The sequence below is a fragment of the Chaetodon auriga genome, chromosome 1, assembly GCF_051107435.1.
Source record: "Chaetodon auriga isolate fChaAug3 chromosome 1, fChaAug3.hap1, whole genome shotgun sequence".
NCBI classification, from domain to species: domain Eukaryota; kingdom Metazoa; phylum Chordata; class Actinopteri; order Chaetodontiformes; family Chaetodontidae; genus Chaetodon; species Chaetodon auriga.
This window is the reverse complement of record NC_135074.1, coordinates 17,539,852-17,566,678: the sequence shown is the minus strand read 5'-3', so window position 1 is coordinate 17,566,678 and position 26,827 is coordinate 17,539,852. Positions and strand designations below refer to the sequence as shown.

The 26,827-nt window shown below is 42.1% G+C and overlaps 1 protein-coding gene across 1 annotated transcript in view; it reads left to right on the top strand.

Moving 5' to 3' along the window:
* The window catches only part of furina (furin (paired basic amino acid cleaving enzyme) a), a 73,381-nt gene that overhangs the window by 17,609 nt on the left and 28,945 nt on the right, over positions 1-26,827 (top strand). Inside the window, exon 3 of the mRNA XM_076727329.1 lies at positions 19,534-19,632. Coding sequence (XP_076583444.1) covers positions 19,534-19,632 — 99 coding nt within the window. The remainder of the gene's footprint in view (positions 1-19,533; positions 19,633-26,827) is intronic.

The following is a 26,827-nucleotide window of genomic DNA, read 5'->3' as shown; positions in this document are numbered from 1 at the left end:
GGCTGAGGTATTTAAGGAATGTCAGGATGAATGGAAAGAACTACTTTTTGTTTTGTTCCTACGTGTTAATAATGATAGCTGGAATAACTTCACTCCTTTTTCCTAACAAAACAAAAACTGGAGTTCAAACATCTTCACTTGAGCACGGAAAGGAGCTCTTGTGGGTGAAGTGTCTCCTTGTTAAATGTGTTATATATTATGCCTATTGTGTAGCTCACATGCTTAAACCTGCAGGCGAGGTCTCCTCTACTGATCAAGATGTCGTGATAAACCTTTGCTAGCAAACAAGTATAGTGGAGTTAGAACGACTGGTTGAAAAATAATCAATTAATGATTGTGAAAAGTTCCCAGAGAATGAAAAACGCTCTGTGGATCTCATATTTGAGGATTTGATATTTCTCCTTGTCATGTGCTGTATCGCTGTGAGCTTAATATCTTTGGGTTTTGGACTTTTGGGCACAAATCGGCACATTTGAAGGTGTCACTTCGGGTTTTTTTGACATTTGAAAAACCGAACCTGGTAGATTTATCTCTAAAAACATCATCAGTGTGGACAAATGTTTCAGCAACAGCATGTTTAGAGTACTTTAGAATATAATTTATTCAAAATGCTCACATTCAAGATCTTTTCCAACAGGAGGTAATAAATACTCCAAGTCTAAGCTGAAGAGTGCCGACAGTATTTTCAAATTAAGGACCGTTTAAAGTGGCGTCCTCGTGTCCTGCTGGTCTTCAGATGCATATCAATGAACTGCAGCGTCTCTGGTTCAGTCCTGGTTAGGGACCTTTGTTTTTCCACCCAGACTTGTCTCCCCTGTTTCCTGTCATTTCCCTATTATTCATCTATCGAACAAAGGCGAACGCTCGGCAAAGCCCGGAAAATCCCGTTAAAAAATTGCCATTAAATTCCAAGGTGAAGTGTTTACGGTTTGACCAAAACAAGATCTGCTGGTTCAATTCTTCACGTCCTCTGTCAAGAAAGCAAAGGTTAAAGAAGCAGGTCATGAGTTTGATCCCCGGACTAACAGAATAAATCTTGCCGGGGGAAAGAACACATCAGTTTGAGGAAGGAAGCCAATTCACGGGGCTGTTAAACAATGCATTTACCCATCTGCTCCAGTGGCCATGAGATAAGACTGTGGTTTTACTGGGCAGCTTCCAGGTGTGGATGTCTTACTGCTGCTGGAAACCACCAGACCTGCTGAATGAACTCACACATTTATTTTGGTCAATGCATTTGTCCTTCATTGTTTCTCGTTAAATGATTAATTTCGCATGGAGCACTTCGGGTCTATTCTTCTCTTAAATTGTGAAGCTGCCGGCAGCTGAAGCGAGTCCCCGGCGTTCAGCGCTCTGTTCCAGGTAACTGATCTGTCTGTGGAAGCCGTTGTGTTGTGCCTTTGACTTGTATCTCATGTCACGGGCCACATAATGAGGACCGGACGCTCCTGTCTGAAAAGGCCTCCCTCCTCATGTCGTCCACATGCTCACACACACACACACACACACACACACACACACGAGCTGACCTGGGAGGAGGAGCGGTTGTTCGCGGTGCTGTTTGAAAAGGGCTTTGATCTGATAAGCCTTTGTACAATGAAAACACTGAGGTGAACATTTAAAAGCCTGTGACTGTCCTAATGGCAGCAGTGTGGGAGGAGTGCCGCATCTGGGTGGAGCTATTTTTTTTAATGATGGCTGCAAGTGTTTTTTTTTTTTTCTTTTTCTCTCCTTGTGTAACAGGAGTCCTAAGTTGTAACAGATCTGCAGTTTTGAGCTGTTTGGTGGTGCTGCAGTGTAGCAGAGATGCTGGATTTAGATTTCAGATCAGGTGTCGTTATCGCCTGTAGAGTTGCTTTAGCTGCACAGGACTGGCTGGGTGGAGGAACAGGTTTCTGTCTGAGGGACCGTGTGCTGCTGAGGAGCACATTTCAGATAATGTGTGATAATTATACTGTTGCCTTGCTGTGGAATACACATTGTATAGCTTACAAATACATGCACAGTACGTTTTGTGTACCTGCCAGTACCCTTATGTCTTTGAGTTTGGCTAATTGAGAATGTAAGGAATGTCTTGTCTCTCTTGTCAGCTGCAGGCTTTTCTTGCTCAGCCCGAATGACCTCAAGATGTCAACACAGTTGCTTTTATTCACATGATTAGTCTGCCTTGAAAGGAGAATCTTGTCAAAATATTGTTTGGCACAAAGTGACGGGTGAAAATATCAGGCAAGCAAACAAACAAACAGCTCTCTCTCGTGCTTTTTGTTACACCTTAAATTCATTTTCAGAGCTTTTCAGCACTTCCAATCATGCAGCAGGCTGTTTCCTCCTCGCAGCGCCGTGCTCTGAGTAGGTGCTGATTTGTTTTTGAATGTTTCCAGTAATGTTTTGGTAACATGCCAACTTGGCAGAAATGGTTCCTAAATGTGCTGGAGGTAGAGTTTTTTTTTTTTTTTTTTTTTTTTTTACTGATATCCTTTCTAAAAAGGAGCGTTTGTTCTTCCAGGATGTTATATCATCTGTTTTATTGATGGGACAGCCTTGTCAGGCCTCTGTGTTCTTCAGTTTCTGTGGAAGTCCTCAAAGTTTAAGGTTGAAAAGGCTCGTTTGAGCTCAGACAGTCAAGTGACACCAGCTCTCAAACACAGGATTTCTTTCTGGGTCATCTATCCATGTTGCAAAGGAAGTGGAATTTATCCCGTTTCTGTGTACAGTATCAGCTGTGTGTGTGTGTGTGTGTGTGTGTGTGTGTGTGTGTGTGTGTGTGTGTGTTCCAGTGTTCATGAATAATTTATTGCTGATGTAAGCTATGCATCAATGAGTTGCAGTCCCCCCTCCACCTCATCAGATGTTTGAAAAATTGAATCCCTGGATGCCGGCTATTGAAGACGGAGCTCATCTTCTTTATTGTGTGTGATGATTTTGCTGACTGGAGCCATGCTGACTGATTCAGGCGGTTTGTAACTGTGGGGGTTTGTTGGATTGGGATTAATACAGCATGCATAGCTGTTGGCTGCTGGGAGGAACGCTGAACACTGTTACTGTATGTTGTGTTTGGTTATGCTGTCTTTTCTTGCTTACATTAAGGCAGGGTGATGTGCTATGGTTGAGGCTTTTTTATTCTAATTTATAAAGAATTTATGGCTGATGTAGAGCAACTCATCATTTTCATTACTGATGTATCTGTCAATATATTTTTGAGTATTAGCACAATTATTGGCTATTTTCTGTTGATTAACTAATCTGTTAATTGACTACGTGTTTTAGCTTTAGTTAATTATAAAATGTCCCAAAATGGTGAAAAGTGTCCAAAACCAAAGGAGACCTATTTAAATTGTTTAGTTCCCAGAGACATTCAGTTTGCCCTGATAATGTCACGAAAGCGACGTTTCACATTTGGGAAACTGGAAGTGGGTGAAGTTTGCGTTTCAGCTCAATAAATGACATAAAATATTAATAGATTATCAAACTTGTTGACAATGAATTACCTTCCCCCGCTCACATGTAAAATGACTTTTAATGCAATGAACTGCATTACATCAAACAAAGCCATTTACACTGGCAAGATAAAAATATTCAGTAACTATTAGTTTTTAATACCAATTTGCTTGGAAAGATTAATTTAGACAACATAAATGAACATCATAAAATAACATCACCATACAGTCCCACTGAAATTGACTAAATTGTTGCCCTCTTTTACATCGTCGGAGAATTTTTTGACTAATCAGTTTCCTCTTAAAGTCTGTCCAGCTCCTCCAACTGTGTCTGATTTCACTGAGTTATGGAGGGTGCTGCTGCTGAACATCCTTGTGTGTTTACACCCGAACCCTTTTCCATTACATTCATTTGCATTCGTTTGGAAAATTTGTGACTATTTGCAAGGGAAAGCTTCATTGAAGCTACAGCAGCGTTCATACTTCCTGATGTCATCACGAGAGCCGATGTTGAACCGGGCTCTCACATCCTCAAAACATCCAGATATTCACCACAATATGCCGGAAACCAACTGCACAGAAAAGACTGAAGAGGTTGTTTTGTGAGAAGTGTCCATCTGTTTGGATCGGTTTCTCTGGAGGCTGCGTCAGCTCAGGGAATGTTACCAATGTTTTGGACAGGATGCTGTGGTGGCTATAGTCGGTGAGCCTCAGTGACTCGCTCTCATTCTTAGGGCAGCAGTCCAGACGACTTCAGCTCTCATTGGCCTCATTGGAGGTACTCGCAGGTTTCCCTGGGAGTCTGGTGCCGCTATTCCTTGACTTTCCAATACACAAAGTAAGCCAGGAGAGCTGCAATTATGGTGCGTCGGAAAGAGCTGAGTCCTGTGCTGAGTGAAGCTCTTCCCAACAAGTGGGCTCACTGTTTAGTCCACAGAAAGCAGTCAGCCTCCCACTGCTTTCCAGACCTATAATACTAGCTGTTTATGAAAGAATCTCTCCCCCCCACACACACACAACACAGCCTGGAACCTTTTATTATCCTTATTTTGGCACCAGGTTGGCTTGTTCATCTATTTTGGGACTGTTCTCCAATTTTCTTGTTGTCCCAGCTTACAGTAACCTCAGAGGCTGGTGTGACTTGTTTCTTTGGGGCACAGGAAACATGCTTTGTTTTATGCATAGACACAATTACATGCTGAGAGAGAAATAAATGGCAACTTTACAGTGCCTTTGTTCATTCCACTGCAGTAATGAAAGCACGATTTACCCCAAAATGGATGAATATTAAACATAATTACTGATATCTGCATGTCAGAAATAACAACATGTTGAGAGTTTCAGGAGCAGGCATCATGTTGACGGTGTTATCGCACTGTAGGAAATGGTTGTGGTTGGTCTTCCTGTCATTGTCCTGGCCACCATGCAGCAGCTTGGTTTGGGCAGCCGGAGTGCTGCATCCAGCGTCAGTGTGTTCAGAGCCTCAGAGTGGACTGGACTGCTTAAGAGAAAGGAATGTTCCCCTCTGTGGGCTAGTGTGACCTGACATGCCACCACAGGACACACACACACACACACACACACACTTGTACTGCTATCCTTATGAGAACACTCACTGGCATAATGCGTTCCTTAACCTCAACCATCACAACGACACGCCAAACCCCAACCCTTACCGAAACCCTGACCTGAGTCTTATTCTAACCTAACCCTTAAAACCAACTCTGAACCCTCAAACAGCCCCATGAAGGTCTGTCCGAACGACAGGACCGGTCAAAATGTCCTCACTTTCAAAATATGTTCTCGCTCTCAAGGTCAAAAACACAAACTGATTCTCACAAACAAGCACACACTCGCACACAGACCCACTCTTATCGATTAACAGGGCACAAAGAGGACAAAGGACGGGACACGGCTTTCTGTCAACATCAAGAGGGTACGAGTGAGTGACGTGTCAGAGTAGACGTGATGTTTTTTTATTACTCAAGTAATAGTTCAGTTCAGCTCTAAATATGAATATTTCGATTTGTAAACAAGAAAAGGCAGATTTTCCATTTCATGTTTTCGTTGTGGATCCGTTCGTGTATGTGTCACTATGGGCAGTGGTGGAAAGTAATTTATGTACATTTATTCAAGTACAAATTAGAGGCACCTGTACTTAACTTGATTTCCATTTCATTACGCTTTATATTCCTCCACCACCACTTTTTCAAGTTGAAATATTCTGCTTTTTCCTCCACTACATTTATATGGCAACTATAGCTACAAGTTACTTTACTTTTACTTCACTTTAAGATCCTACAAAATAAGATGCGATGCATTGCCAAAGCATTTAACTATGTAACATTTCATCTTAAATGACAAATGCCAATTAATTAATTTATTAGTTAATTAGTCAATCGTCAAAAATTTAATCCACAACTATCTTGATGACTGAAAAGTCGTTTCTTTTTCATGTAAATGTGCTGAACATTTGACGGTACGGTAAAGTGAATCATTCTGAGGTTTGCTAGGACAAAGTGAGACATTTGAAGGTTTCAATGTCAAGTGTTGCCTTTATTAAAGGTAATTAATGGAGACAAAATTGATATGATGTGACGTAATTTGACCAGTGGGAGAGTTTGAGTTTGAGATTTTGATTTGAGTTTTATTTGTGTGTCTTTGTCGACGCTGTGACAGTCAAAACTCCCTCTAGGAAAAATAAAGTATCCGCAGGATGAATCGGCGGTGCTGTAAGGTCGCTGCTGCCACCCAGCCGTCGTGTTATGTGTGGCTCCGTTGTTTTCACTCTCACCTGCTGTGAGTGAGATTGAGGAGGAGGCGGGGATGCAGAAACGCTCCGTGTCTGTGTGCTCAGATGACATGCAGCACATCCTGTGACTGTGAGGACCGATCCAGCAGTGCGGTTGTCTCGGCCGTCCCGTGCTGTTTAATGGCCATCTTTTCCCAGCGTCCCATTTAGACCTCTGCCAAACACACTTTAGACTTTCCTCATGGTGTTATTGTGAGTTGTTTTGTCCTTCCAAAGCGTGTTTGACATAATATCTGACAGCCAGACTGTGGCTCCTGAAGAAAAGAACTCGAGCACAGAGGACGGCCCAAGTTTGCAGAAGTTTTCTGCACTTACCTGCCGAGAGCGTGCCGTATGTCACAAGTTTCAAAACTCACTGGCGCCCAAACAGTGCTGTAATGACAAAACATCTGGGAAAATGAGCATCTGTTCATTTTAATTGATCAAATCAGGTCAAGCACACAGCCGCCTCTCCCAAACGGTAAAAATTCATTATTTGTGCTCACAATATGAGAACTTAAATCCCTCCAAAACAGCCGGCTCCAAAAATTGTTGGACTGAAACGTACACCAACAAGACATAGCCCAGTTCAGACGCACGCGTGCATGCATCCTGAGTGGGCCTGTGGTCCGACATTGAAGTTAGTCAGCTGAGGGAGATGGATACTGTGCTCATAATTGCTTTTCGGTAATTCATCTTCCACGCACAGCTCTCTCACCACTCATGTTATGTTACATAAACTTTATTGATGTCGGACTTCATCATGATGTTTTCTGTGCCAGGATCACATATAATATGCAAGGCGATACACTGTGTGTACACTTTCCACTGTCGGGAACGAGCGCCTGATTGATATCATTTTTGTGCTTCACCCAGTGCAGCTTTGTTTGACAGGGAGCTGAAATAAAGGCAGCTGTGTCATATGAGTGTAATGTTCCTTGACAAGGGACTGCTCTTCATTCTCATAATGTAGATGAGGCCTGAGTTATTTTGCTCCGTGCTGCTGTCTACTATGAATAATTCTGTGTTGTAAGTGCATTCAGTATCTTCCCCCGTTTGCTGAATTATTTGGTTGGAAGCACTCATTTGTTCATGCTGCCCAGGGAATGGAAATTATGAATAATTTTTGTGATCGACATTCACCCACATAAATGAACACATCAGTTTTAGATGAGGGGGAGCAGACTGTTGCGACGTGTGTGGCAGGAGTGGCGGCTGCAGCTGGGACTGGTTGGCGTGCGACTTCTGTGTCGATTTGCTCTCTTAAAGAGTAGAAAATGGTGGTGAAATAAACTGCGATGACCCACTGGAAGCCCAAGCCAATCTCTCTCAAATAGACTTCATGCTTTCAGCTAATTTCAGTTCTACGTTAATTGCTGTTGACAGTATTTTCACTCAGCTTCATTGTAAATAAAACAGCGCCATGCTGATTGTTTGCTCATTATTCTCGGGGCATTACTTGCATAATTCACCACATGCCCATGATTCAAGCTGCAAGGACAAGCTGCACCTTATGTTTCATTAACTCAATTTTATACTCGCATGCAATTTCACTACTGTGTCCATTTTTGCAGACAGTAACTTAAAGGTGCAGTGTGGAGTTTTCTTGTGAACCAGCGTTTCTGTTTCACATGTTTCTCACAGAAATGCATTGTGTGCATCCTCGAGGTCTTGCAAAGGTTGTGAGTGCGTTTCCCTTCCCAATAAAATATTTATAAAGCTGATTTTTGTCTTATAAATTTGAGCCCCGCTTTGTTTACGTCCTTGTTTACTGGCCGGCTTCTTCCCTCTTTTTGCTCGTGTATGTTTCTGGCACATTACCGCCCCCTATTGATCAGTGGAATAGTGTATGGCATCACCCAGTATGCACATCTCCGCGTGTGCAAAGCGGGAACCCACGGGCAAGTCTACATCAAAAATGCCAATGTTCCTCCTCCACACTTTCTTGAATGTCAGGATTTCCAAAAAGAGATTCTACAAAATCCCTCTCAGATCCAGCCAGCCATTACGTGCTTCTTAAGGCCTCGGTGTGACATGCTTCGCCTGTGACGCCTGCTTTGATGATGACGGAGATATTCAGGGAAATGGTCCTGTACTTACAGGATGTCCTTTGGTTTTTTTCAAGAGATGAATATCGAAAGTGCTTTCTGTGGCTGTTTCCTGCTAATGTTCACAGTTGTGTTGCAGTTGATTTATGGGAAACTTTGATGACAGTGCAAAGCTTAAAGGCTGTAATCTCTGGCAGATAGCTGGAAAATGGTTATACCCATAATGTGCCCCTCAATAAGGCTAAGCCACTTATAAGGAAGTGTTGTGGAAAAATATATTTAATTCCCAACTTTTTTTTTCCACATCCTTTTTTTTCTGTGGGGTTATTTCAGACTTTTATGTGTGAGCAGTCGCAGGATCCATTTCTCGCCTACTGCCACACGTTTATCTGTGAAATTGATATTGGGACAGATTTGAGCAGCAGCAGGAGGAGGAGAAAGAGTGTGTGTGCCCTTGTGTGCATGCGCATGTGTGTGTAGTGGCCTATAAGGCACCAGTTACTCATTATTGGATCAAATTGACCATTAAGTCTGGAGAGAGAGCAGCAAGAGGATTTTGTCCAAATTAAGAGCTGTGCGATAACATTGTAGGAGCAGAAAGCTCCAGCTTGTAGTCTCCCCCCGAGCAAGACAATAGCAGCACAGACAAGTAATGACTGATGAGACAGCTGATCGTTTCAGCCAGAATGACGTGCACCACACTTTCTCCATAATCACGCAAGTTGAAGTGCGCTTATGCATACCGTACTGAACCTACATCAGTTATGTCTGGTCGGTGTCGTGTTTGGAAAAGGCTGGTGACGATGTAAAGGAAACGGGACAGAAGAACATTTGTTTTGCCTTCCTGAGGATAATCTCTTGCACAAATCGCCCATTTTATTGCATTTTTTTTTCTGACTGTACCAAAATCTTATCAAAATCTCTCACCCTCTTGCAACACACCACATTGTCAAAACTGAACCTTGACTGATCACCATGGAAACAGCGGTAACAAACAGTCTTGGAGGGCTTCCCCTTCTCCATCTGTGCGGTGGAGCTTGTTTTGTGATCTGTCTTTCTTTCACCCCACTTCACCTACAGTGCAGAGAGGAGGAGTACAATGAGTCGGAGGCTTTTTGTAGAGTCGGGGGATCACAGGCTGTGATGTGCCGTAGCCTCGGGCGTTGGCACCAGCGGGGGTGGGGTTGTGGCTCAATTTCATGTGAGCGGTGTGCTGCAGGACACGTTGGAATAACCAAAGTGGCAATAATGAGAAAGAGTTGTCAGAAATACAGTATTTCCAGGACGTGCAAAGTTGACAGATGAATATTATCCCGGTCAGTTTGATGGATCTCTTTGTTTTTGCTCAACAGAAATGCCAAATGAAATCCCAACTGCAATAAAAATTGAGCCAATTTTTTTCCCTTACCTGAAGGCACGTTTCACTGACGGGAAAGTCCTTCACCTACAAATATGGAGGCGTTATGTCCTCTTCTGCTGCTACTGTGCACCTTAGGGAGACCCTCGTGACAGTCCATTAAATTGAAGTGCAGATGGGTTGGCTACCTGTGGTGGGTGCAGACACAAAAGTGCCCGGTCCTCTGGAGGGAGAGGACAGTGATGGAAATGTTTCAGATGGAGAGTTGTTAGCAAATTAAGAGAGAGCAGTTTCCTCAAATGGCCCCCACGGTCCTTCATTTGGGGTCAGAACAACCTGTTTGGTATTTCTGTCCGGCAGCAGCTCTATCAGTGCTCTGAGAGTAAAGAGGGAAGATAAAATTAGACGCCAGCGTTAAATCTTATTAGCCCTTGTCCCACTGGCAATCACCGTTTGCGCCGTCTTCATTATGTGTGTATGTGTGTGAGAGAGAGGGACAGTGGGGTGAAACGCAACAGGTTATTAATGAGATGTTATATTTGAAATGAAGTCTCTCACAGGTATGCATGTCCTTGCCCTCTGTGCATTTATAGCCCAGGTAGTCCTTTGGCAATTTTAACACATTGTTAACTTCATAGAGGAAGCTACAGATTTGGCTGTCGAACTCTCCGTCAAGGACATGACCACCGCACACACCGCCTAAGCTGACCTTAAAAGTATGCGGCACCATCCTTTAAACCTCTCAAGTGATCCATTTTTATAAAAATCAGGTGATGAGGCAAAATATTTCTGCCTCATCATTTAATTCAGTGCGGTAATCTCAGCTCTGTATTTTGAGACTCACCGCAGTATTAATATCACCGCTCATGCTTATTCATCAGTGCACACTAATTCTGTCCAGCCCAGGATTTTATGCAGCGTGCTTTCAAGTCTACTTATATAATGCCGTTTATTCCAGCACTCCTGGCAGGGGGCCCTTGGGGCCTGAGAGACAAACTACCTCAGTTGAAATGCCAATGAATTCACGGTGAATCTTCTTCGTCTCTCTCATCACTGTCACTCTTTACTTCATCCTACATGGAGCAAAAATACTAAACCCAGTCCTTGGATATACCATGTGCATTAAATATGGGCTTTCCAGGATTCCTTTCTTTAATCGTCATCAGCCACGACTTGAACAGTGCTTTTCTACAGTTCCTTGACAATTTGTATGAACACACACAAGGACAACAGATTACTGTGCATCACAATTTGAAACTTTAAATGAAAATTTGAAAATTGCTAATGTGGAAAAAAAACATATATAAATAAATATATACATACACATACACACACACACACACACACACACACACACACACACACATATATATTTGTTACCTTTAGACAGAGCCAGGTTAGCTATTCATTAACTTCATCTCTCCCATGTCAGACAAAAGAGTCTTTTTGAGTGATGGGGTTGCTCTGGTGATATGTGGCCAAATACAGTGTATGTAGACTATATAGAGTGTTGTTTGTGTTAACCATGACGCTCTTAAAGCCCCAGTTTGTTAAAAGTACCCAAAACCGGGTAATAATTGAATATTTACACTGGATGAAAAGGGGGGAGATGTGGAAAAACTGAAAGAAAGTAAAATTAAACTTGGAGTGCAAAGTGCCTCCCCAGCATCCCCAGTGCTAAAGAGTAGATTTTTCCCCCTTATGTTGGTCATTTTTGCTTTTTTTTTTTTTTTTTTTTCTCAGATTAGATTTAGTATTCCCTCATGGTTTCAAAAGCAATCATACAGTTTGCACTCCCTGGGATAGATCTGCCTCCCTTGTGATAAAAACCTGCTTCCTCCATGTCCCTCTTCCAATTTCCTCCATCTCAGTCTCTCTCTCTCTCTCTCTCTCTCTCTCTCTCTCTCTCTCTCTCTCTCTCTCTCTCTCTCTCTCTCCACACACACACACACACCAACTGGGTGACTAGTGATGGATACAGTTGAATTCCTCCACTAATGAGGATGAGCTCATCAGGGCATGTACATGAGTGTTGACGACGTGCTTGGAGAGATTATCTCTGAACTGTTAATATGACTCTAATAGGAGCGACCTTCATTTCCAGCATACTGATCATGAAAAGTTGTCCAACAGAATCTCTAACCAGTCTCTGTGATTAGAGATTCATCGACGTTCTGCGACACTGATCACACAGCAGACTGCTGGACCGGCTCCTTTCATTTTCCACTTATTAATGATGCATTGTCTTTGAAAGTCCATAAGTTAAAAATTGAGCTTCTCTTAATGAAAAACATCAGAAAATCTCAATAGATTTGCACAATACAACAAATAACTCTGCCGTTCTTAACTCTGTTTAAAGACGTGGAAAGTAGGGCACAGCGAGTGGAGTCGTTGCATAAATGGGGTTCAGGCTCTTTGTAGTCTTTGAAGGGTGGGATGTGTTCAAAGTGCTCGTACTGCTGAGTTAACAGATATTTATCTACACTGTATGAAGTGACATTCTTTATTTTTTCAACCCAACAAAATAGACTCAATTTCTTTTTTTTCTCCACACATGCACATGGTTAATTTAACCCCTGATGTCTATTTATTTACTTCATAATCACCATCATCTCACTTTGGTGAAGAATTTAACTTCTAACCAGTATTTAAGACTAGATGTCTAATTTTTGCTCAAGTGACACAGAGTTGGTTTATTTCTTGTCAGTCTTTCTTTCGTGTATTCCTTTGTGCATCCTGAGCGAAAGCTTTGCTCTCTTATTTAAGGTTGAAAGGTTCAATGCATCAACTCCCTTTTGAAGACCACATGAATTAGATTTTCTGTCGCTCTCTGAACAGGTTTTGCCTGAAGACTTTGCTATGTTGTGTTGGATTAGTGCAGAGGCACTGCAGTGGCTTGGGAGGTGATTACAGAAAAATAAATTAAACAGAGTTTTAAATATTAATGAAAATAAAATGTTACTTGGAGAGTGATGACCAGTGTTGCAGTACCACCACTGCCAGCTGAATTAAATAAAGTAACACACAAAGAGCGACAGGCTGTGGCACAAACATACCGATATACTGTATTTTTGACTGGGTGAGGAAAAACATGACTTTTTCTGTTCCTGCTGAAGACTGTTTGTGCAAGAAAACCTTCCGCTGAGTCTCCAGATTCAGAAAGCACTTGAGCAAAAGCCTGCATCCCAAGTTCCTCCTTCAGAGGAAACGTGATGAATATCAAGACCTGGAGACTAATTCTTTGAAAACCGCATCAGTTACATTTAAACCCAGACTTCCCTTTTAGAAAGTCACCCATCTCATTGGACGTCCACCAAATTGCATATGGTAGCTGAGGAATTGATTCTTCCTTGGGTATAGCGTCAATTATACTTGATGAAGCAAGTAATTGATGGCTTGCTTTCTTCCTAACAGCTCTGTCTGAAGACACAGAAAGGATATTTCAAATGATTTAGGGTTTCAGCTTATAGAAGTGATTCAAGTCCATTAGTGTAAAGTGAATAACGCCACAATCAAGACTATGAAGACCTTTTTAGCTGTTTGCTGTGTTGAAACAAAGTCGTTGAGTATGATTCACTCCCACAAATGTGACCCAAGCAGAGCAACACCTGACTAGAGCTTTAGAGATTGAGCCGAGTCAACTGGTGTTATTTCGACATGTTGAAGAGTTCCCCGCTGATCACAGTTGCCTCTTGTCTAAAGGAGCACGTCACTGCTCTGAGAGGTTATTCTCAGAAAGAGCGACTCGGTGTCAGATGACACCCTTTCAGTGCAGCACCTGCAGATTGTTACTCTGCTCTGGACCGACCGATTCTTTCAGATGCCGCCCGACTCAACCCCGAGGCTAAAGTTCACATCTCACACAGTTGGTTCTGGTCTGCTGGAGGAGTGAGAGTATTCAATCTTAGGCCTGCGGCTCATGGCAATTCTTTCCTTTTACTGCGTCAATAGGCTTTTTCTTTTGTCAAAGGCAGATATAGAGGAAATAAAACGTTTGAGACTAAAAAGCCAAAGGCCAGATAATCCATTCATATGACCAAATATCTATGACTTGGCTAATCAGGTCACCGGCCATGTTGTCAGTGGGAAACGTCGGAGCGTGTCTGCTTCCACAAATGTATTGACTTTTCTATAATTTGTCACGGTCGTCTGCATGAAATCTGTACAGCTGGGTCTGTGGGGTTATAAAACCTACTGCACTGTGTATGTGTGCAGTCTTGTGCTCATGTGACTTCACTCTCGTAGCACCATAAAGACCTTGCTGTGAGGAGTTAGTCATCTGAGGACAGCTCTCATCGACCCGTGAGCTAACAGCCCTGCAGCAGTTCTGTCGTGGCACTGTAAACTTTTTTTACGCGCTCATCCACTCCATAAAGTCGAGGTGTGCTGCAGTGGACAAGTTGTTGTGCTAATGCAGAGAACCAAGGAGAATGGAGTATAGAATAAGATAGTATTTCTTTATTTTTTATTAGTAATTAGAAATAAGACAAAAATAATGGTCGTCATCACTTCTCCTTGTAGGTTTTATTTCTATCACACTGTGGTCTCAGGTTTACCATAAAGATAAGCAGCAAGAATCAGTGTTTTATTTGAGTACATCAGTATATTTAGTGTTTGTCTCTGCGAAACTGACATTTACTCTGTACCCTCCAAGTTAATAAGTATTAAAAATGTCATGGGGTTTGCCAGAATTACATCACATCACAGTAAGATGTCTGTCAACAGTAAAGCTCTGCCAGTATTGCCAGTAAACATCATGTTTCCCTAAAATTATGCAGGCACCCTTTCACCAATGACTAACAAAGTTCCATCCAAATGACAGATAGTGTGGCAGTGCCGTATCCCTCACCCCACCTCACGGCACACACTTCATCATCTCAACGGCGCCACCATTCAGTTTTTTCCCCACTACAGGAACTTAATGACCCGTAACCTGGAGCTTCCCATAACCTGAAGCTGTGAGGTCTAGGTTCTGCCTTGTTTTCCACTTTGTTTAACAAACCAGAATGTTTTGCATAATTCACCTGTATGCTGAAGCAAACTTCCTTACAGTGCTAATCAATATACATGTCCTGCGTTATTAATTGTGGCATTTCTTTCCCTTGGATTTAGTATCAGCTCCTGAGCAGTTCAGGGACTCTCCCCCATGGAGAACTTTGCAAACAAAACCTGTGACAGTAGCTACATCTGGAGTTTCTAAATTCCTGCGGTTTGAGTTTAAAAATGATTTCTGAGCCCCTATTCATGAAGAAGTCAACTGTTTTCTTCATTTTTATCTTAATGTGAGACAAGAGTGAGGTCAGATGCAAAGAGGGAGAAGTGTGTGTGTGTGTGTGTGTGTGTGTGTGGGGGGGGGGGGGTTGTTTTATTGAGGAGCCACGATGTTACAGAAATTTCCACTGGATGACTGATAGCAAGGTTGCAAAAGTGGGAAAGCTAATCATCTGCAAACAGCAGAGCACATAGCACAAGGTAATCGCATCTCAGCAGAATTTATTAGCAACAAGATGGAAGAAGAGATAGATCGAAGAAGAAGACGATATTGTTAAGTGAAGGTAACACACTGAGGGATGAGTTATCGAGGAGTCCAGAAATCATTGTGCAAACACATATGAAAGGTGTCTTTAATGGTTTAGAATGTCTGTTTTATTATCTGGTGACAGAGACATGATCATCACATGATACACAATGATCCCCAGAAGAGACAATCATGGCTTCTGTCCGCTGTAAACCTCAGTCAGCTGCAGAACATTGATATTGCTCTGTATGTCATAGGACCTTGAATCGATGCCTTCTGGCTGAATGATGATCACTCTGGTCATACTGTTTACTTTCTGCCCCCCCCCCCTCCTCTGTAGATATTGAAGTCATTGGGGTATTTTTCAGCTGTTCATCCCACTCACATGCCCCGTATTTCACCATCCCATTTAGTCCACTTGTTTTTATCAACACCATTAAAGCAACATTATGCTCAAATGAAGATTTTTTGAGATTTGGTACCCCTTCAGTTTACACCCCTGTAGAAAATATGGTCCTGAGCCTGGTTCCGTTGCTCCAGTTTTGATGCCCATAATGATTTTGAGGTATTAGGTTATTTTAAATTGATTAACTCCTTTAGAATAATCAAGGTAAACAGTGCAACGTGCCAAGAGTCATAATCTGTATTTACTATATACACAGAGTAGAGGAATGTGGCCGGCAGCTTCTTGAGAATGGATGATGTGTTGATAAACAGGGAAGCTTGAGTTCTTGGGTTTGCCTTATAAGGCTTTATAAACTTACTAGTTTATTCCTGCATGGTTTAGATGCACGTGGACACATTTTCTGCATTAGTAGCGACCACTTCGCCTGCATCTGTGTGTCTGCAGTGTGAAGGCTACAAACACTGTTGATTTAGTTTATGGCTCTTATCAAGTACATGCTTAACGTAGATGCCAAATAAAATGAAAGGTTAATGAGCAGGGAGAGACAGAATGACTGCTGTAGGACAAATAATGGAGGTGAGGGCGGGGAACAATGAGGAGAGAACATGTAGAGACTAAGTGTGGTGTGGTAGAACGACAGGCCAGCTGTGCAAACCCATTTTCAGGTGTGGGGGTAGCTCAGTCTGCTCTGCCCTGCTTTAAAAGAAACTATTGGTTATGTCCAGCTGCCACTGTGGCGCTCTGTGCCCCCGTCCTGCCCCTGCACCACACTGAGTAATTAGACTCCAGCCTCATTACATAAACAAGATGCTGAGCTATTTTAGGAGTTTGCTGTCTTATTTTCTCGAGTGATCTGAACCCCCAGATGCACAAACAAATATATTAATGCTCTATGTCCTGATGCTGCTTTATCAAATGCAGTTAAACGTCACACGTGAGAGAGAAGGTGTCATGATTGATGTGTCCGTAGTTTAAATGCATAAATGGTCTCTCCTCAAGTGGAATTACCAAAATCCGCAGGCTTTGTTCTTGACATTCACGGCTCCATATGGAAAACAGTTTCGTATCATTTTACTGCAGCCCTCAAACCTCTTTCCCAATTTGTCTCCAGACATTGTTTGGCTTTTTGTAAAACATAATTGTGTCAACAGTCACGGGAGATGAGACACCAGACCTTTTTGATAAGTGCTTTCCCACAAGGTAAATTTGGCAGGCGGGGAGCAGGCAAACATGCAAACAAACCAGCAGACGGTAATTTTCCACTGTCTGTCACCGTGCATTTTAATGAGGTTGATGGATTAATGCTTCACTTCGGTAATAGGCCACTTGGAGAGCTCCAGTTAAGCCTGTTGTGCTCTATCAGTGCCCAGCTTATCGCATCAGTAATGGTCACTCACAAGTCCTGATCTGTCTGTTTTCCACATAATTTTGCCATCTAAATGTCTTTGTCGTAAATGGGCCCTTTTTTCCAGTGGAAAGCAGTTAAACCCCACAGAAACAACGTGGTCCTCAGATTAAGTGGTTGAAAACGTAAGCTCTTAAGTGTTGTTGCTGATTGCTGGATGATGATTGAGCTGCAGGGTGGACATTCAGCAGGAGCCGAATGGACTTCATTTGGTTGAAGTGAAGTGTGTGCGTGTGTGTGCGTGCATATCTTTGAAACAGTTGGTTTGTTTTTTATGTGAGGTGACCTGTGGTCTTGTGTAAATGCGTACATTCATGCACATGTACCTGTTTTTTTTTCTGTTTTTTTTTTGGGAGGGGGGCAACTGTTTCTAGATGCTGAAAACGTCCGATCTAGTAGAAATGAGTTGGTCTTGAAGTTTTGACAGTTTCTAAATAAATTCCCTTGAGACCTGAACATCATTAATATGTGATGTAGAATTATTTTCTAATGAAGTGTTAGCCCCAAATTTCCCCATCAAGTAGTGATTTCCTACATTACCCAGCATTACTTTTGACAACCTCCAGATGTTTGTGAGCTTATCAGATGGCTATACTTAAAACCAAAGACAGCAATTAGCAGAGAGAGTTTTGGTTCTCCAGTTGACAAAAAGTTAAAGTGGCACCGCTGAAGAAAAAGCCAGCGTGTGCTGTGGCTGCATTACAATCTGTTGATGCTGCTGCCGTTGGACATATTGAGGTCTGTGTCTTCTGCAGGGAACTTCTGCAGGGAACTGCGGAATATAATTGTTGTCAGGATGATGCTCTTAGAAAATGTGTTTCTCTTTTCTTTTGAATCTCTGACACCAAACCTGATGTTTATGTATGAAAAAAAATAAAACCTCGCTCAAACCTCTTCATTGCTGCTCTGAAAACTGGCATCATGTTGTCTAATTGAAATGTGAGATACACCATTGACTTCTTTTTGCTTTACAAAGTAAAAGTTATCTTCAAAAACATTTGATGAATACAATCGATGAATGCTGTTTTTAGGTAAATGTTTTCATCGGCATTGGTGTTACGCAGGGTTGCTGAATGCTCCACCCATGTCTGAGACCAGTCCCACCTCCCAGGCTCTTGTCTGGGCTAACACAATGGACCAGCTACCCGCTCGTCTTCGGAGAGGAGACCGTGGGCTCAGCTAATGCCTTTTTGGATGTCAGCGTTTTATCCCCTGTTATATCCTGCATTTTCTCTTTGGTCTTGTTCCTTAATGGCTTTACGCACACACACACACACACACACACACACACACACACACACACACACACACACTCTCAGACAAATACACAGACTTGTGGTGGTGGTTCCACCTCTGTGCTGAATAACACTGTAAAGTGTGTCTTCTCTCTTGGTTATTGCCTCCCTATTGTCCACTGGCTTTGTGTGCAGGGGCTTTTTGTGTCAGCCCGGCTGGAATCGGCCTGTTTACTGTGATTAAATGGCGGCAGAGGAGGTTGAGAGACTGAACCGTGACTCTTTTAGACCAAAGGAAAGTTACAGCACACACTGCAGTAGCTTAGCTATACGTTGACCTTTGCTGGGACACAAAGCACCCCAATCTGTTGACAAAAATGTTTGGGTTTTTTTTTTCACTTTTTTGCACCACATCTTCATATATATGTATGCTGCCAACAGTTACGTTTAACTCATCTAAAATCTCTATGCAGTGGTAATTCTGATTCTGAGTATGTCTAATTGCTTTTCCCCATTTTCTCTTTAGTGAAATCATTAATTAACATTTCAGAGCATATGCTGCTGTTAACACCACCTGAGTATCTGCATAGAAGTTTGATTGGTTGGCTGCTAAACACACTATTTAACTGTGATTGTAGAAATGTTCCTTTGGACTCGCACTGGACTCACACTTGTACTATGTTCCATAAGTATAGATTAGAGATGCAACTAACATTTTCAGTTAAATAAATAATCTATAAAGGAAAAAGAAAAGCAAGCCGGTCCTCCCATTAGGGAGGCTGGAGCCAGCAAATATTACTGCAGCTTGATTAAAATTATGGATGGGTTATCAAATTGAATTTTTTGTCAGTGAATTGGCTAATTATTTAAGCACTTGTGTAGATTGTGTTGTTGTTCCTCTGAAAGTGCTCAGCTGTGATGCAGAGCGCTTTTCTTTGTTCTGACAGCGTATTCGTTGAAGTTAAGCGTATCACTGCTCAATGGTAATGACTTTGATTACACAGTTTTAATAACTGGACTGAGCACAGAGGATTATGGGTCATGTATGGGGTTTCCCCGCTTGTGGCACCAGGCGTTGGAGGGGGTTTTTGGGAATGAAAATGGAAATATGCTTCTCCAATTGTCAATACAAAATACAAAAGCACAAATAGTGCTGTATTTACTGTATTATCAACTAAATGGTGGTTTAGTGATAGAAAAGTACAACTAGCATGACAGAGTAATTTCATTCTTCGTTGAGGCTATTATTACATGTCGAGGTATTATCAGATTACATAGAGAGAGATTTAAAAATGACATTTTGTGCTAACTGATCATATTTCTTTGTCTTTTTCAGGTATTTGGTGACTATTATCACTTCCGGCATCGTACAGTGGTGAAGAGATCGCTGTCAGATCACAGGGGGACACAAGTCCGTCTAGAAAAAGATCCGAAGGTAAAATCTTTATTTCTGGGGCTACAATTTATGGACTGTGTGTTTGTGGATGTGCAGGAGGTTTATTGAGTGTGTGCGTGTGCGTGTGCGTGTGCGTGTGCGTGTGTGTGTGTGTGTGTGTGTGTGCGCGTGTGTGCGTGCTTACGTATGCGCGTGTGCGTGTGTGTGTGTGGGCGTGTGTGAGGCGTGTTGTGTTTGTAGTATCATCCATGAGTGGTATCTACAGGTAACATGGTCAGAGCTCTTTGGCACTGAAACAAGTACTAATTTACATCTAGAGTTTTTTAAAATGTAATCTCCTCATATAATCACTCTGCTGTTGTTTGGTTCCAGTGTAATCATGTGAGATGCCTATATCTCACAATCTAAAAGTTCATAACATAATTTCCACAATGAAAATGCAACATAATCCTCCATCCCGTAGTCCTTGCAGTCGGTAGGCCTTTTTGCATAAAGGACTTTTGACTGGTCATGATTCAAAAAGCCTAAATTTACCTCTGTGAGTCCACATGTGATGCTTAAACCATTTGCCTAAACTTCTTCTTCTTAACTCACTTTATATTGTTTAATATTATGGCCATGCATTCACCATGACTGTTTCTCTGAGAAAGCTGTTTTGTACAAGATAAAACATTATCTTTTACCCTCATTTGATCGATAATTTGAGGTAAATTGTTCAGTTAGTCATTTCACTAAATGAGCAGCTATTGTGTGCAGTACAAGCAGAGAGCCGCGGTAGAAACAAAGAGGAACACTGTGAGCTAAGCAGGGCAAAGAAGCAAACCCTCAGCCGTCAAATGTCACCTCTTTTTTTAATCGCTGTCTCAGACGAGCCACAGCATTCAAACTGTCTGGCTTCCTTTCACCTGAGCGCTCAAAGGTGAGCTGCTGCTTCTGTGCCGATGCTCCCCAGGTACAGACACTCCTCTGCAACTACGAAACAATTTCCTCCTGCTTGACTGATCAAAATTAAAATTTCACGTCTGTATTTTCTTGCAGTTTTGCAGGAGAGTTGGAGGTTAGTTTCCTGTGTCCTACCCCGTTGGGAAGAACAATGGAAAGAGTGTGAAATTAACATTCATAGTTGTGGGAATAGTGTGTGTGGCTGAGAAAGACGATGTATGAGTACTTCTTAAAGACCCTTCCATCAAGAAAACCCTCCAATCTTTTAAAAATGCTTTTCTGAAAACCGAGCGACTGAATATAAAAACCTTAAGAAATACTGTGGGGTTGTTTGAAATGACTTTTCTTTGCTAAAAGTGTTAAATAGGTCATTCCATCAAATTAAATGCACCAATCCCGATCAGTCATGTTTCAGAAGTGCAGCGTTTTGTTTGCTGAGCTTTGTTGACTTGCTCAGATCGTGTTTATCTGGCCATCATTCTGAAACGGAGAAGCTATGTGTCCAGAGGAAATGCACTCAGTGACTAGACTGGCAGTAATCATATGCCTGTGGATGGAACTGAAATGAACTGAAATTACGGGTTAGAGTCCAAACAAAAAGCATCAAGTAAAGCTTTTTTTTTTTTTCAAGCAAAAAACAGTTTTATCGTTTGGCCAAGAACCCCAGAAAACATGTCAAAAAATGCCTGTCATAATTTCCTAGAGCCGAAAAGTCAGTTAATCAGATGTCTATTTTGTACCACAGAAAGTCCAAAAACCACAAAATATTTAATTTACTGTAACTTAAAGACAAAGAAAAGCAGCAAATGTTCAGATTTGAGAAGTTTAAACAAGAAAATGTTTAGATCTTTTACTTAAAGGATCAGTTCTGTACATTGGTGGCCTAAAGGTTAGAGCTGCGAGCTTGTGAGCGAAAGGTCGTCGCTTAAATTCCCTGGAATGGCAGGACAAATTTGGGTGGGGAAGATGAAAATGCAGCACTTTCCCTCCCTCATTACCATCACTGAGATGCCCAAAAGCAAAGACCTCAATTTCAACTGCTATAAAAAACCAAAGCTGTATGTCTCTTGAATTTTCACCCATTGGCCCAAAGACCCGCCAACCCTGCGATTAGTGGACAACCTCATGAGCCACAGCTGTCTTCATTCAAGCAGCTAATCAATTGATTAAGTCACATATTATAAGTTTATATTCTGAAAAACAAATGAATTTCTGCTCTCAGGTGGACAAACCATGTATCGCTGACACTGTTTCCATATCACAGCTTTATTTCAGTGGTTCCCATGCTCTGTGAAATGCCCCTTATTGTTTTCTATAACATCCGTGGCCAAGTGTTAGTCTGTTGTTGTGATGACAGGTGTGTTTGGACTGAATTCAGACTCTTTTCATGCACAGTGAAATGAAAAGTTACAGTTGACAGCAGCACTTAAGAGCAGCTGTGTACCTGTTAGATGTCACGGAAACAAAGGTGAATCCGTCCATATAAAGTGCAACTGCAGAAGCGTTATATACGTCAAAACTAATCTGCTGCCTGTAAGGAACCCTGTCATATGGTGTCACTAGCTATGCTGACATGCTGTGCAGTGACACTGTACAGGTGCACATTGGGAATAGAACGGCTTCTGCTGGGTTTGTTTGCGTACATGTCAGAAATGGTCCACCTCCCTCTTTGGGATTTCCTTTAACACTGCGCCTCCATTTCCTGTTGTTGAATTCCTTTTTTCCCACTGCACCTCAGAGAAAGTGGAAACCATCCAAGAGGGGTCAGATCAGCTTGTGACCAACAGCAATTTACAAGATTTTGCTTTATTTCTTTGTTTGATTATGTAATCAGAGGTCAAGTTTTGTACATGCTGCAATAGCTTGCAACTTCTACCAGATGCCCTTGATTTGTATGCAGAGGCTCCCTGGTATCTAAACATCGATACAGTTCTGTGACTGTGCTGCAATTAATGGTCTGATCAAAGCTTTTATATAGCAGCAGATCATTGCGAATTTGATGCACATTTTCATCAGCTGCATAGTTTTTTTCTGAAAGGGTAAAACATTGCAGAAATATTCCTAATTGGAGGAATTGCGAAATCCTACAGAGACTGTCCCCGCAGCTTTTTAACCGGTCGAGATGAAGCCTGAACAAAAGGCTCAGTAAACTCTCTTTGAAGAGTGTCTAATTACTGAAGAAGCACCTGGACCCCTGCCAGATCTCATAGACTGGCTAACAGACCCTCGTTAGTAGGGTCTATTGAAGATTTGAAGTTTTTAGTCTATCTGCTACCTCCACGCCTTCCGCTGTCTTCTGATTTCTTCGGTTTATTCGGTTAGAGAAGTAATAGGACACACGTAGCACACCATTGAGATACGGAGAAACAATGAATTTAAGTAGCATTTGACTGTGGTCAAGGCATTTATTGTCAGTTTCATGACTATGGCAAGAATAGAAGCAGCTGTAGCACAGAAAGGCTTGAGAATAAATGGAAATGGAGTGGCTGCATATCTGCACTATAATTGGTATTATGTTCCTCTGTGGTAGCAATGCTTTATTTGAGGTTTCCATTTGGCCTCAGAGGAAGGACGCTATGTTTGTATAATGAAGAGGGACAAAGCAGTGGGTGGGCAAAATGAGTCGGGTGGGGAATCTATTTGTTGGGCAGATAGGACTCTCCACCTAAACATGAGCTGAGTAGTCTGCTCCTGAGCATTAGTCCTGCACCGGATCTGTCTGGACGCGTGAGATAGACACCGCTTTCCATTTTCAAAGCTCATTTATAATGAAACTGCTGTTTGTCAACTCCAGTCTGTATTCTGTCACAGACTATTAAAGATTTTCAAGAGACTCAAACGAGTGGAAAGCGGAGATGTTTGTTGTTACACTGTTCAATATGAAATGTGAGTTTGGTGCTGAAAAGTGTGACTTTTATTGTTTCTCATTCCTGTTTACTCTGAATGTGGAGAGGGAAGCAAATATTTTGTGGGAAATTCACTTTAATATTTCAATAAACCTGGTTGATTTTACAGAATAGTCACTGACTTACTATATTAGATAGTAAATAAGCAATCTAAGGATGCTACCTGATATGTTCCTCTAATGCTGAGATCAGACTACAGAATATTTTTGTCCCTTTCAATGGTCATAATGTCATAAACCACGAGTGGTGCACAACAGGTCGTTCAGCGTGTCAAAGTACACGGGTGGAAACTCCCGATTGTCTTTCATAATCGGCCGTGACAAAATCGTCTCAAAACTGGGCTTTGTGTAGCCTGATCCGGGCATAACTCTGTATAAAACTGATCACTGTGTTTAATGATTAATTTTTCCTCCAGTCTGTGAACTGAAATGATGTATTGCTTCCCACAAAGGGAACAGTGAAAGTACTAAAATGAAGATCACTATCGTACTCGTAAACAGCTTTCAGGAAGTTATCTTTCCCAGGGTTGACTGATTGAGAATCCCCGTTGTCTTGATAGTATGTAAACACACTCAAGCCACTTATCTGTGCCATCATTTCCTCATGAGAGGGACTAAAGCAAAACCACGTCTTTGCTGCATTTTGATGCACATGTCCAATAACTGCATGTAACATTGAAAATGACTGCACGAATTAGTGGGTGGGAAAAAAACTGGGGTGTCTGCAGCTAAAGGGAGCAGACTGAAGTTACCATACCAGAGCTAATGTGAATGATTGCCAGAAGTATGTGAGCTGTTACCATGTGAAAAGTTTTCCCTTTTGAGGAACAAATGCATTTATAATATTGATTACTCAACTGCACTGTAGACATTCACAGTGACACTTTTGTGGCTGCTGTAACTGTTTATATTGCTAAACACAGACTTGTGTTTTTGGTCATGTCATGACAGCAAGACGTGAGCACGCTCCCAGTTTTCTCTAAGATTTATTGTACCAGTCTGTCAAGTTTGACCTGGAAGCCTTTCTGCAACTTTTCCCCAAGCGGCTCAAGTGTGAATAGAAGCTGCCATGTTGCACAAGAGTGCAAAGTTTTTACATGTAATGGTTTTGTGTTGAATGCGCAGACAAAAAGAAAGGAATTCAAAGTTACACCACCGCTGCTGTGATGAAGAGAGGACATCTGATGCAGTGCAACCATCTGTTCCCTTGTTCGTTAAACATAACTTCCTTTGTTGCCCCAGAGAACAAATATTGCGCAAACATTGCATCTTTTTATTTAATAAGAATCCTGTCACATTTGAACAGCTTGTTATTTTCCACGACGAGACCTGCCCCACAAATGTGTGAAAACAAGACGGGGTTTCATACAGGATTTCATGTGTGGTGGGGAAATGGAAGAGGGGAAATCCCATACATCGCCTTATGATGCAAGAGAAAATCGCTTGCTTGTATCTGACTGAAAATCACTTGGACTCTTGTAATGAAGTTGAACTTGGTCCATGCATACAACTGAGTCTTTGTTGCCCAGACAGAATCTTTTTTCAGTCCACAACACTGCCATTTTCTTTAGAACAGACAGCCTGACAGAGAGAAGCACGTCAACAGCTGCCTCTGTCTCTAAACCTGTCTCACGCTAATTAGATCAAGTAATAATGTCATGTAGGAGTCGGTCTGGAATCTCTCCTTCTAAAAACATGTTGAACTGATAAAATACATATTCAATGTTTCACATCTCTGTGACACGATGTACCACCTTGATTTATCTTCTCATCGCTGTCTGCAAGAGAGAATGCACCAGGCTAAAATGCAGAGGCAGGACGACGCAGGCATTTCTTCCGTGAATGCGTTAGATCAGATTTCATTTCGTCCTCTAAAGGTAGGTTCACAGGCGGACAAAGCAGCACAAAGAAAAAGTTTACAGTGGCATTTCTCAACTTCTGTCTTTTTAGACACAGTCCTCATTTACATTCTGACCGTACACAGCACGGAGACAGATTCCCATTGGCATGAACATGGTGTGAAAGAATCCCTTGATAGCATGTGTGAAAGGTCTTTTCCAGTCAAAAAGGTTTCGATTTGCCTTTCTAAAAATCCTACAAGCACTTCTCACCGAGAGCTCTCCTGGTCTTCCTGACCTCAACTTGACCTCCACCTTTCCTGTTAACTGCTGTTGTGTAGACATCAGTTATTTTAATTTTCTGAGTGCTACGCAGCAGTTGCTTAGAGGAGCCCAGGGCTGCTGAATGTTGGGACGAGGTTTGAGGAGGCAGAATATACATATAGAGAGTGATCTGGCCTCTTAGCCTTTTCCTTACAATCCGGAAGCTCAAATCTCCTTCCTTTATGTGTGTTGGAGATCAGTCCGTCTTCTGCTTGCTTCACTATTCATAATAACATACATTTAGACTGGGGTGTCCAAACCTTTTCATGCACTGGCAGCCCGTTGAATGTTGGATCAAGTCTTGGCAGCTTTTAACTGAAAACATTTGCAAACACATCCATCTGTTTGTCAAGGAGGAGTCCTTTGACTTCATTTGCCAAGGCCCATAATCCTAAAGTGTGCATATTCAGTGTGAGGACGCGGTCACCCAGTTTTTGTGTGTAGTCTATCCTGGCTGTACCTCACAGGGCCGACCTCATCTTCCCAGTAAGAATGGGATGGATCCTGCTGGAAAAACATTTCCCTCTTTTAGACCAGATCAAGCTTCTCACTGGTCAAGGCAGTGACACACAAACCCCACACATCTCCTTGAAGTGAAATTATTCCATTACGCTGTTATATTATGGTAGTGTTGAATTGGCATCGCTTCAGTGTAGCAGCTAATGTGACCTTCATTACTTCTTTCCTTTTTTACTCTTATGTCTCTTGTGATCTGCAGAGGCGGAGAGAGAGAGAGAGAGGGAGAGAGAGAGAGAGAGAGAGAGAGAGAGAGAGAGAGAGAGAGAGAGAGAGAGAGAGAGAGAGAGAGAGAGAGAGAGAGAGGTGCACTGTGATTTGGTTGTCCTTCACATCAGGTGCTCTGTCCTTGCGGCAGGCAGTTCTCTGTCTTCCTTCTCTGACATGTTTTTTTTTTCCTACTCTCATCTACACGGGCGTTTTGCTGTGCAGCGAGCACAGTTCTGCAGAGGAAGTAAGATACAGGCTTATTTTCACTGTATGCATTCTGCTCCCGTCAACACTTTCTGTGGAAACATTACGAAAGCCTGCTGCAGACTGAGTTACTGTTGTGTGGTTCAGTTTATAGTGAATTTGTCCCTCTGTGTGTGTGTGTGTGTGTGTGTGTGTGTGTGTGTGTGTGCATTGTTCGTGTGCATACATGTTTAGGTGGACCCATAAGCATAACAGATCCTGGTGCATCCTATTTCACACCGATCCAGAAATTTTA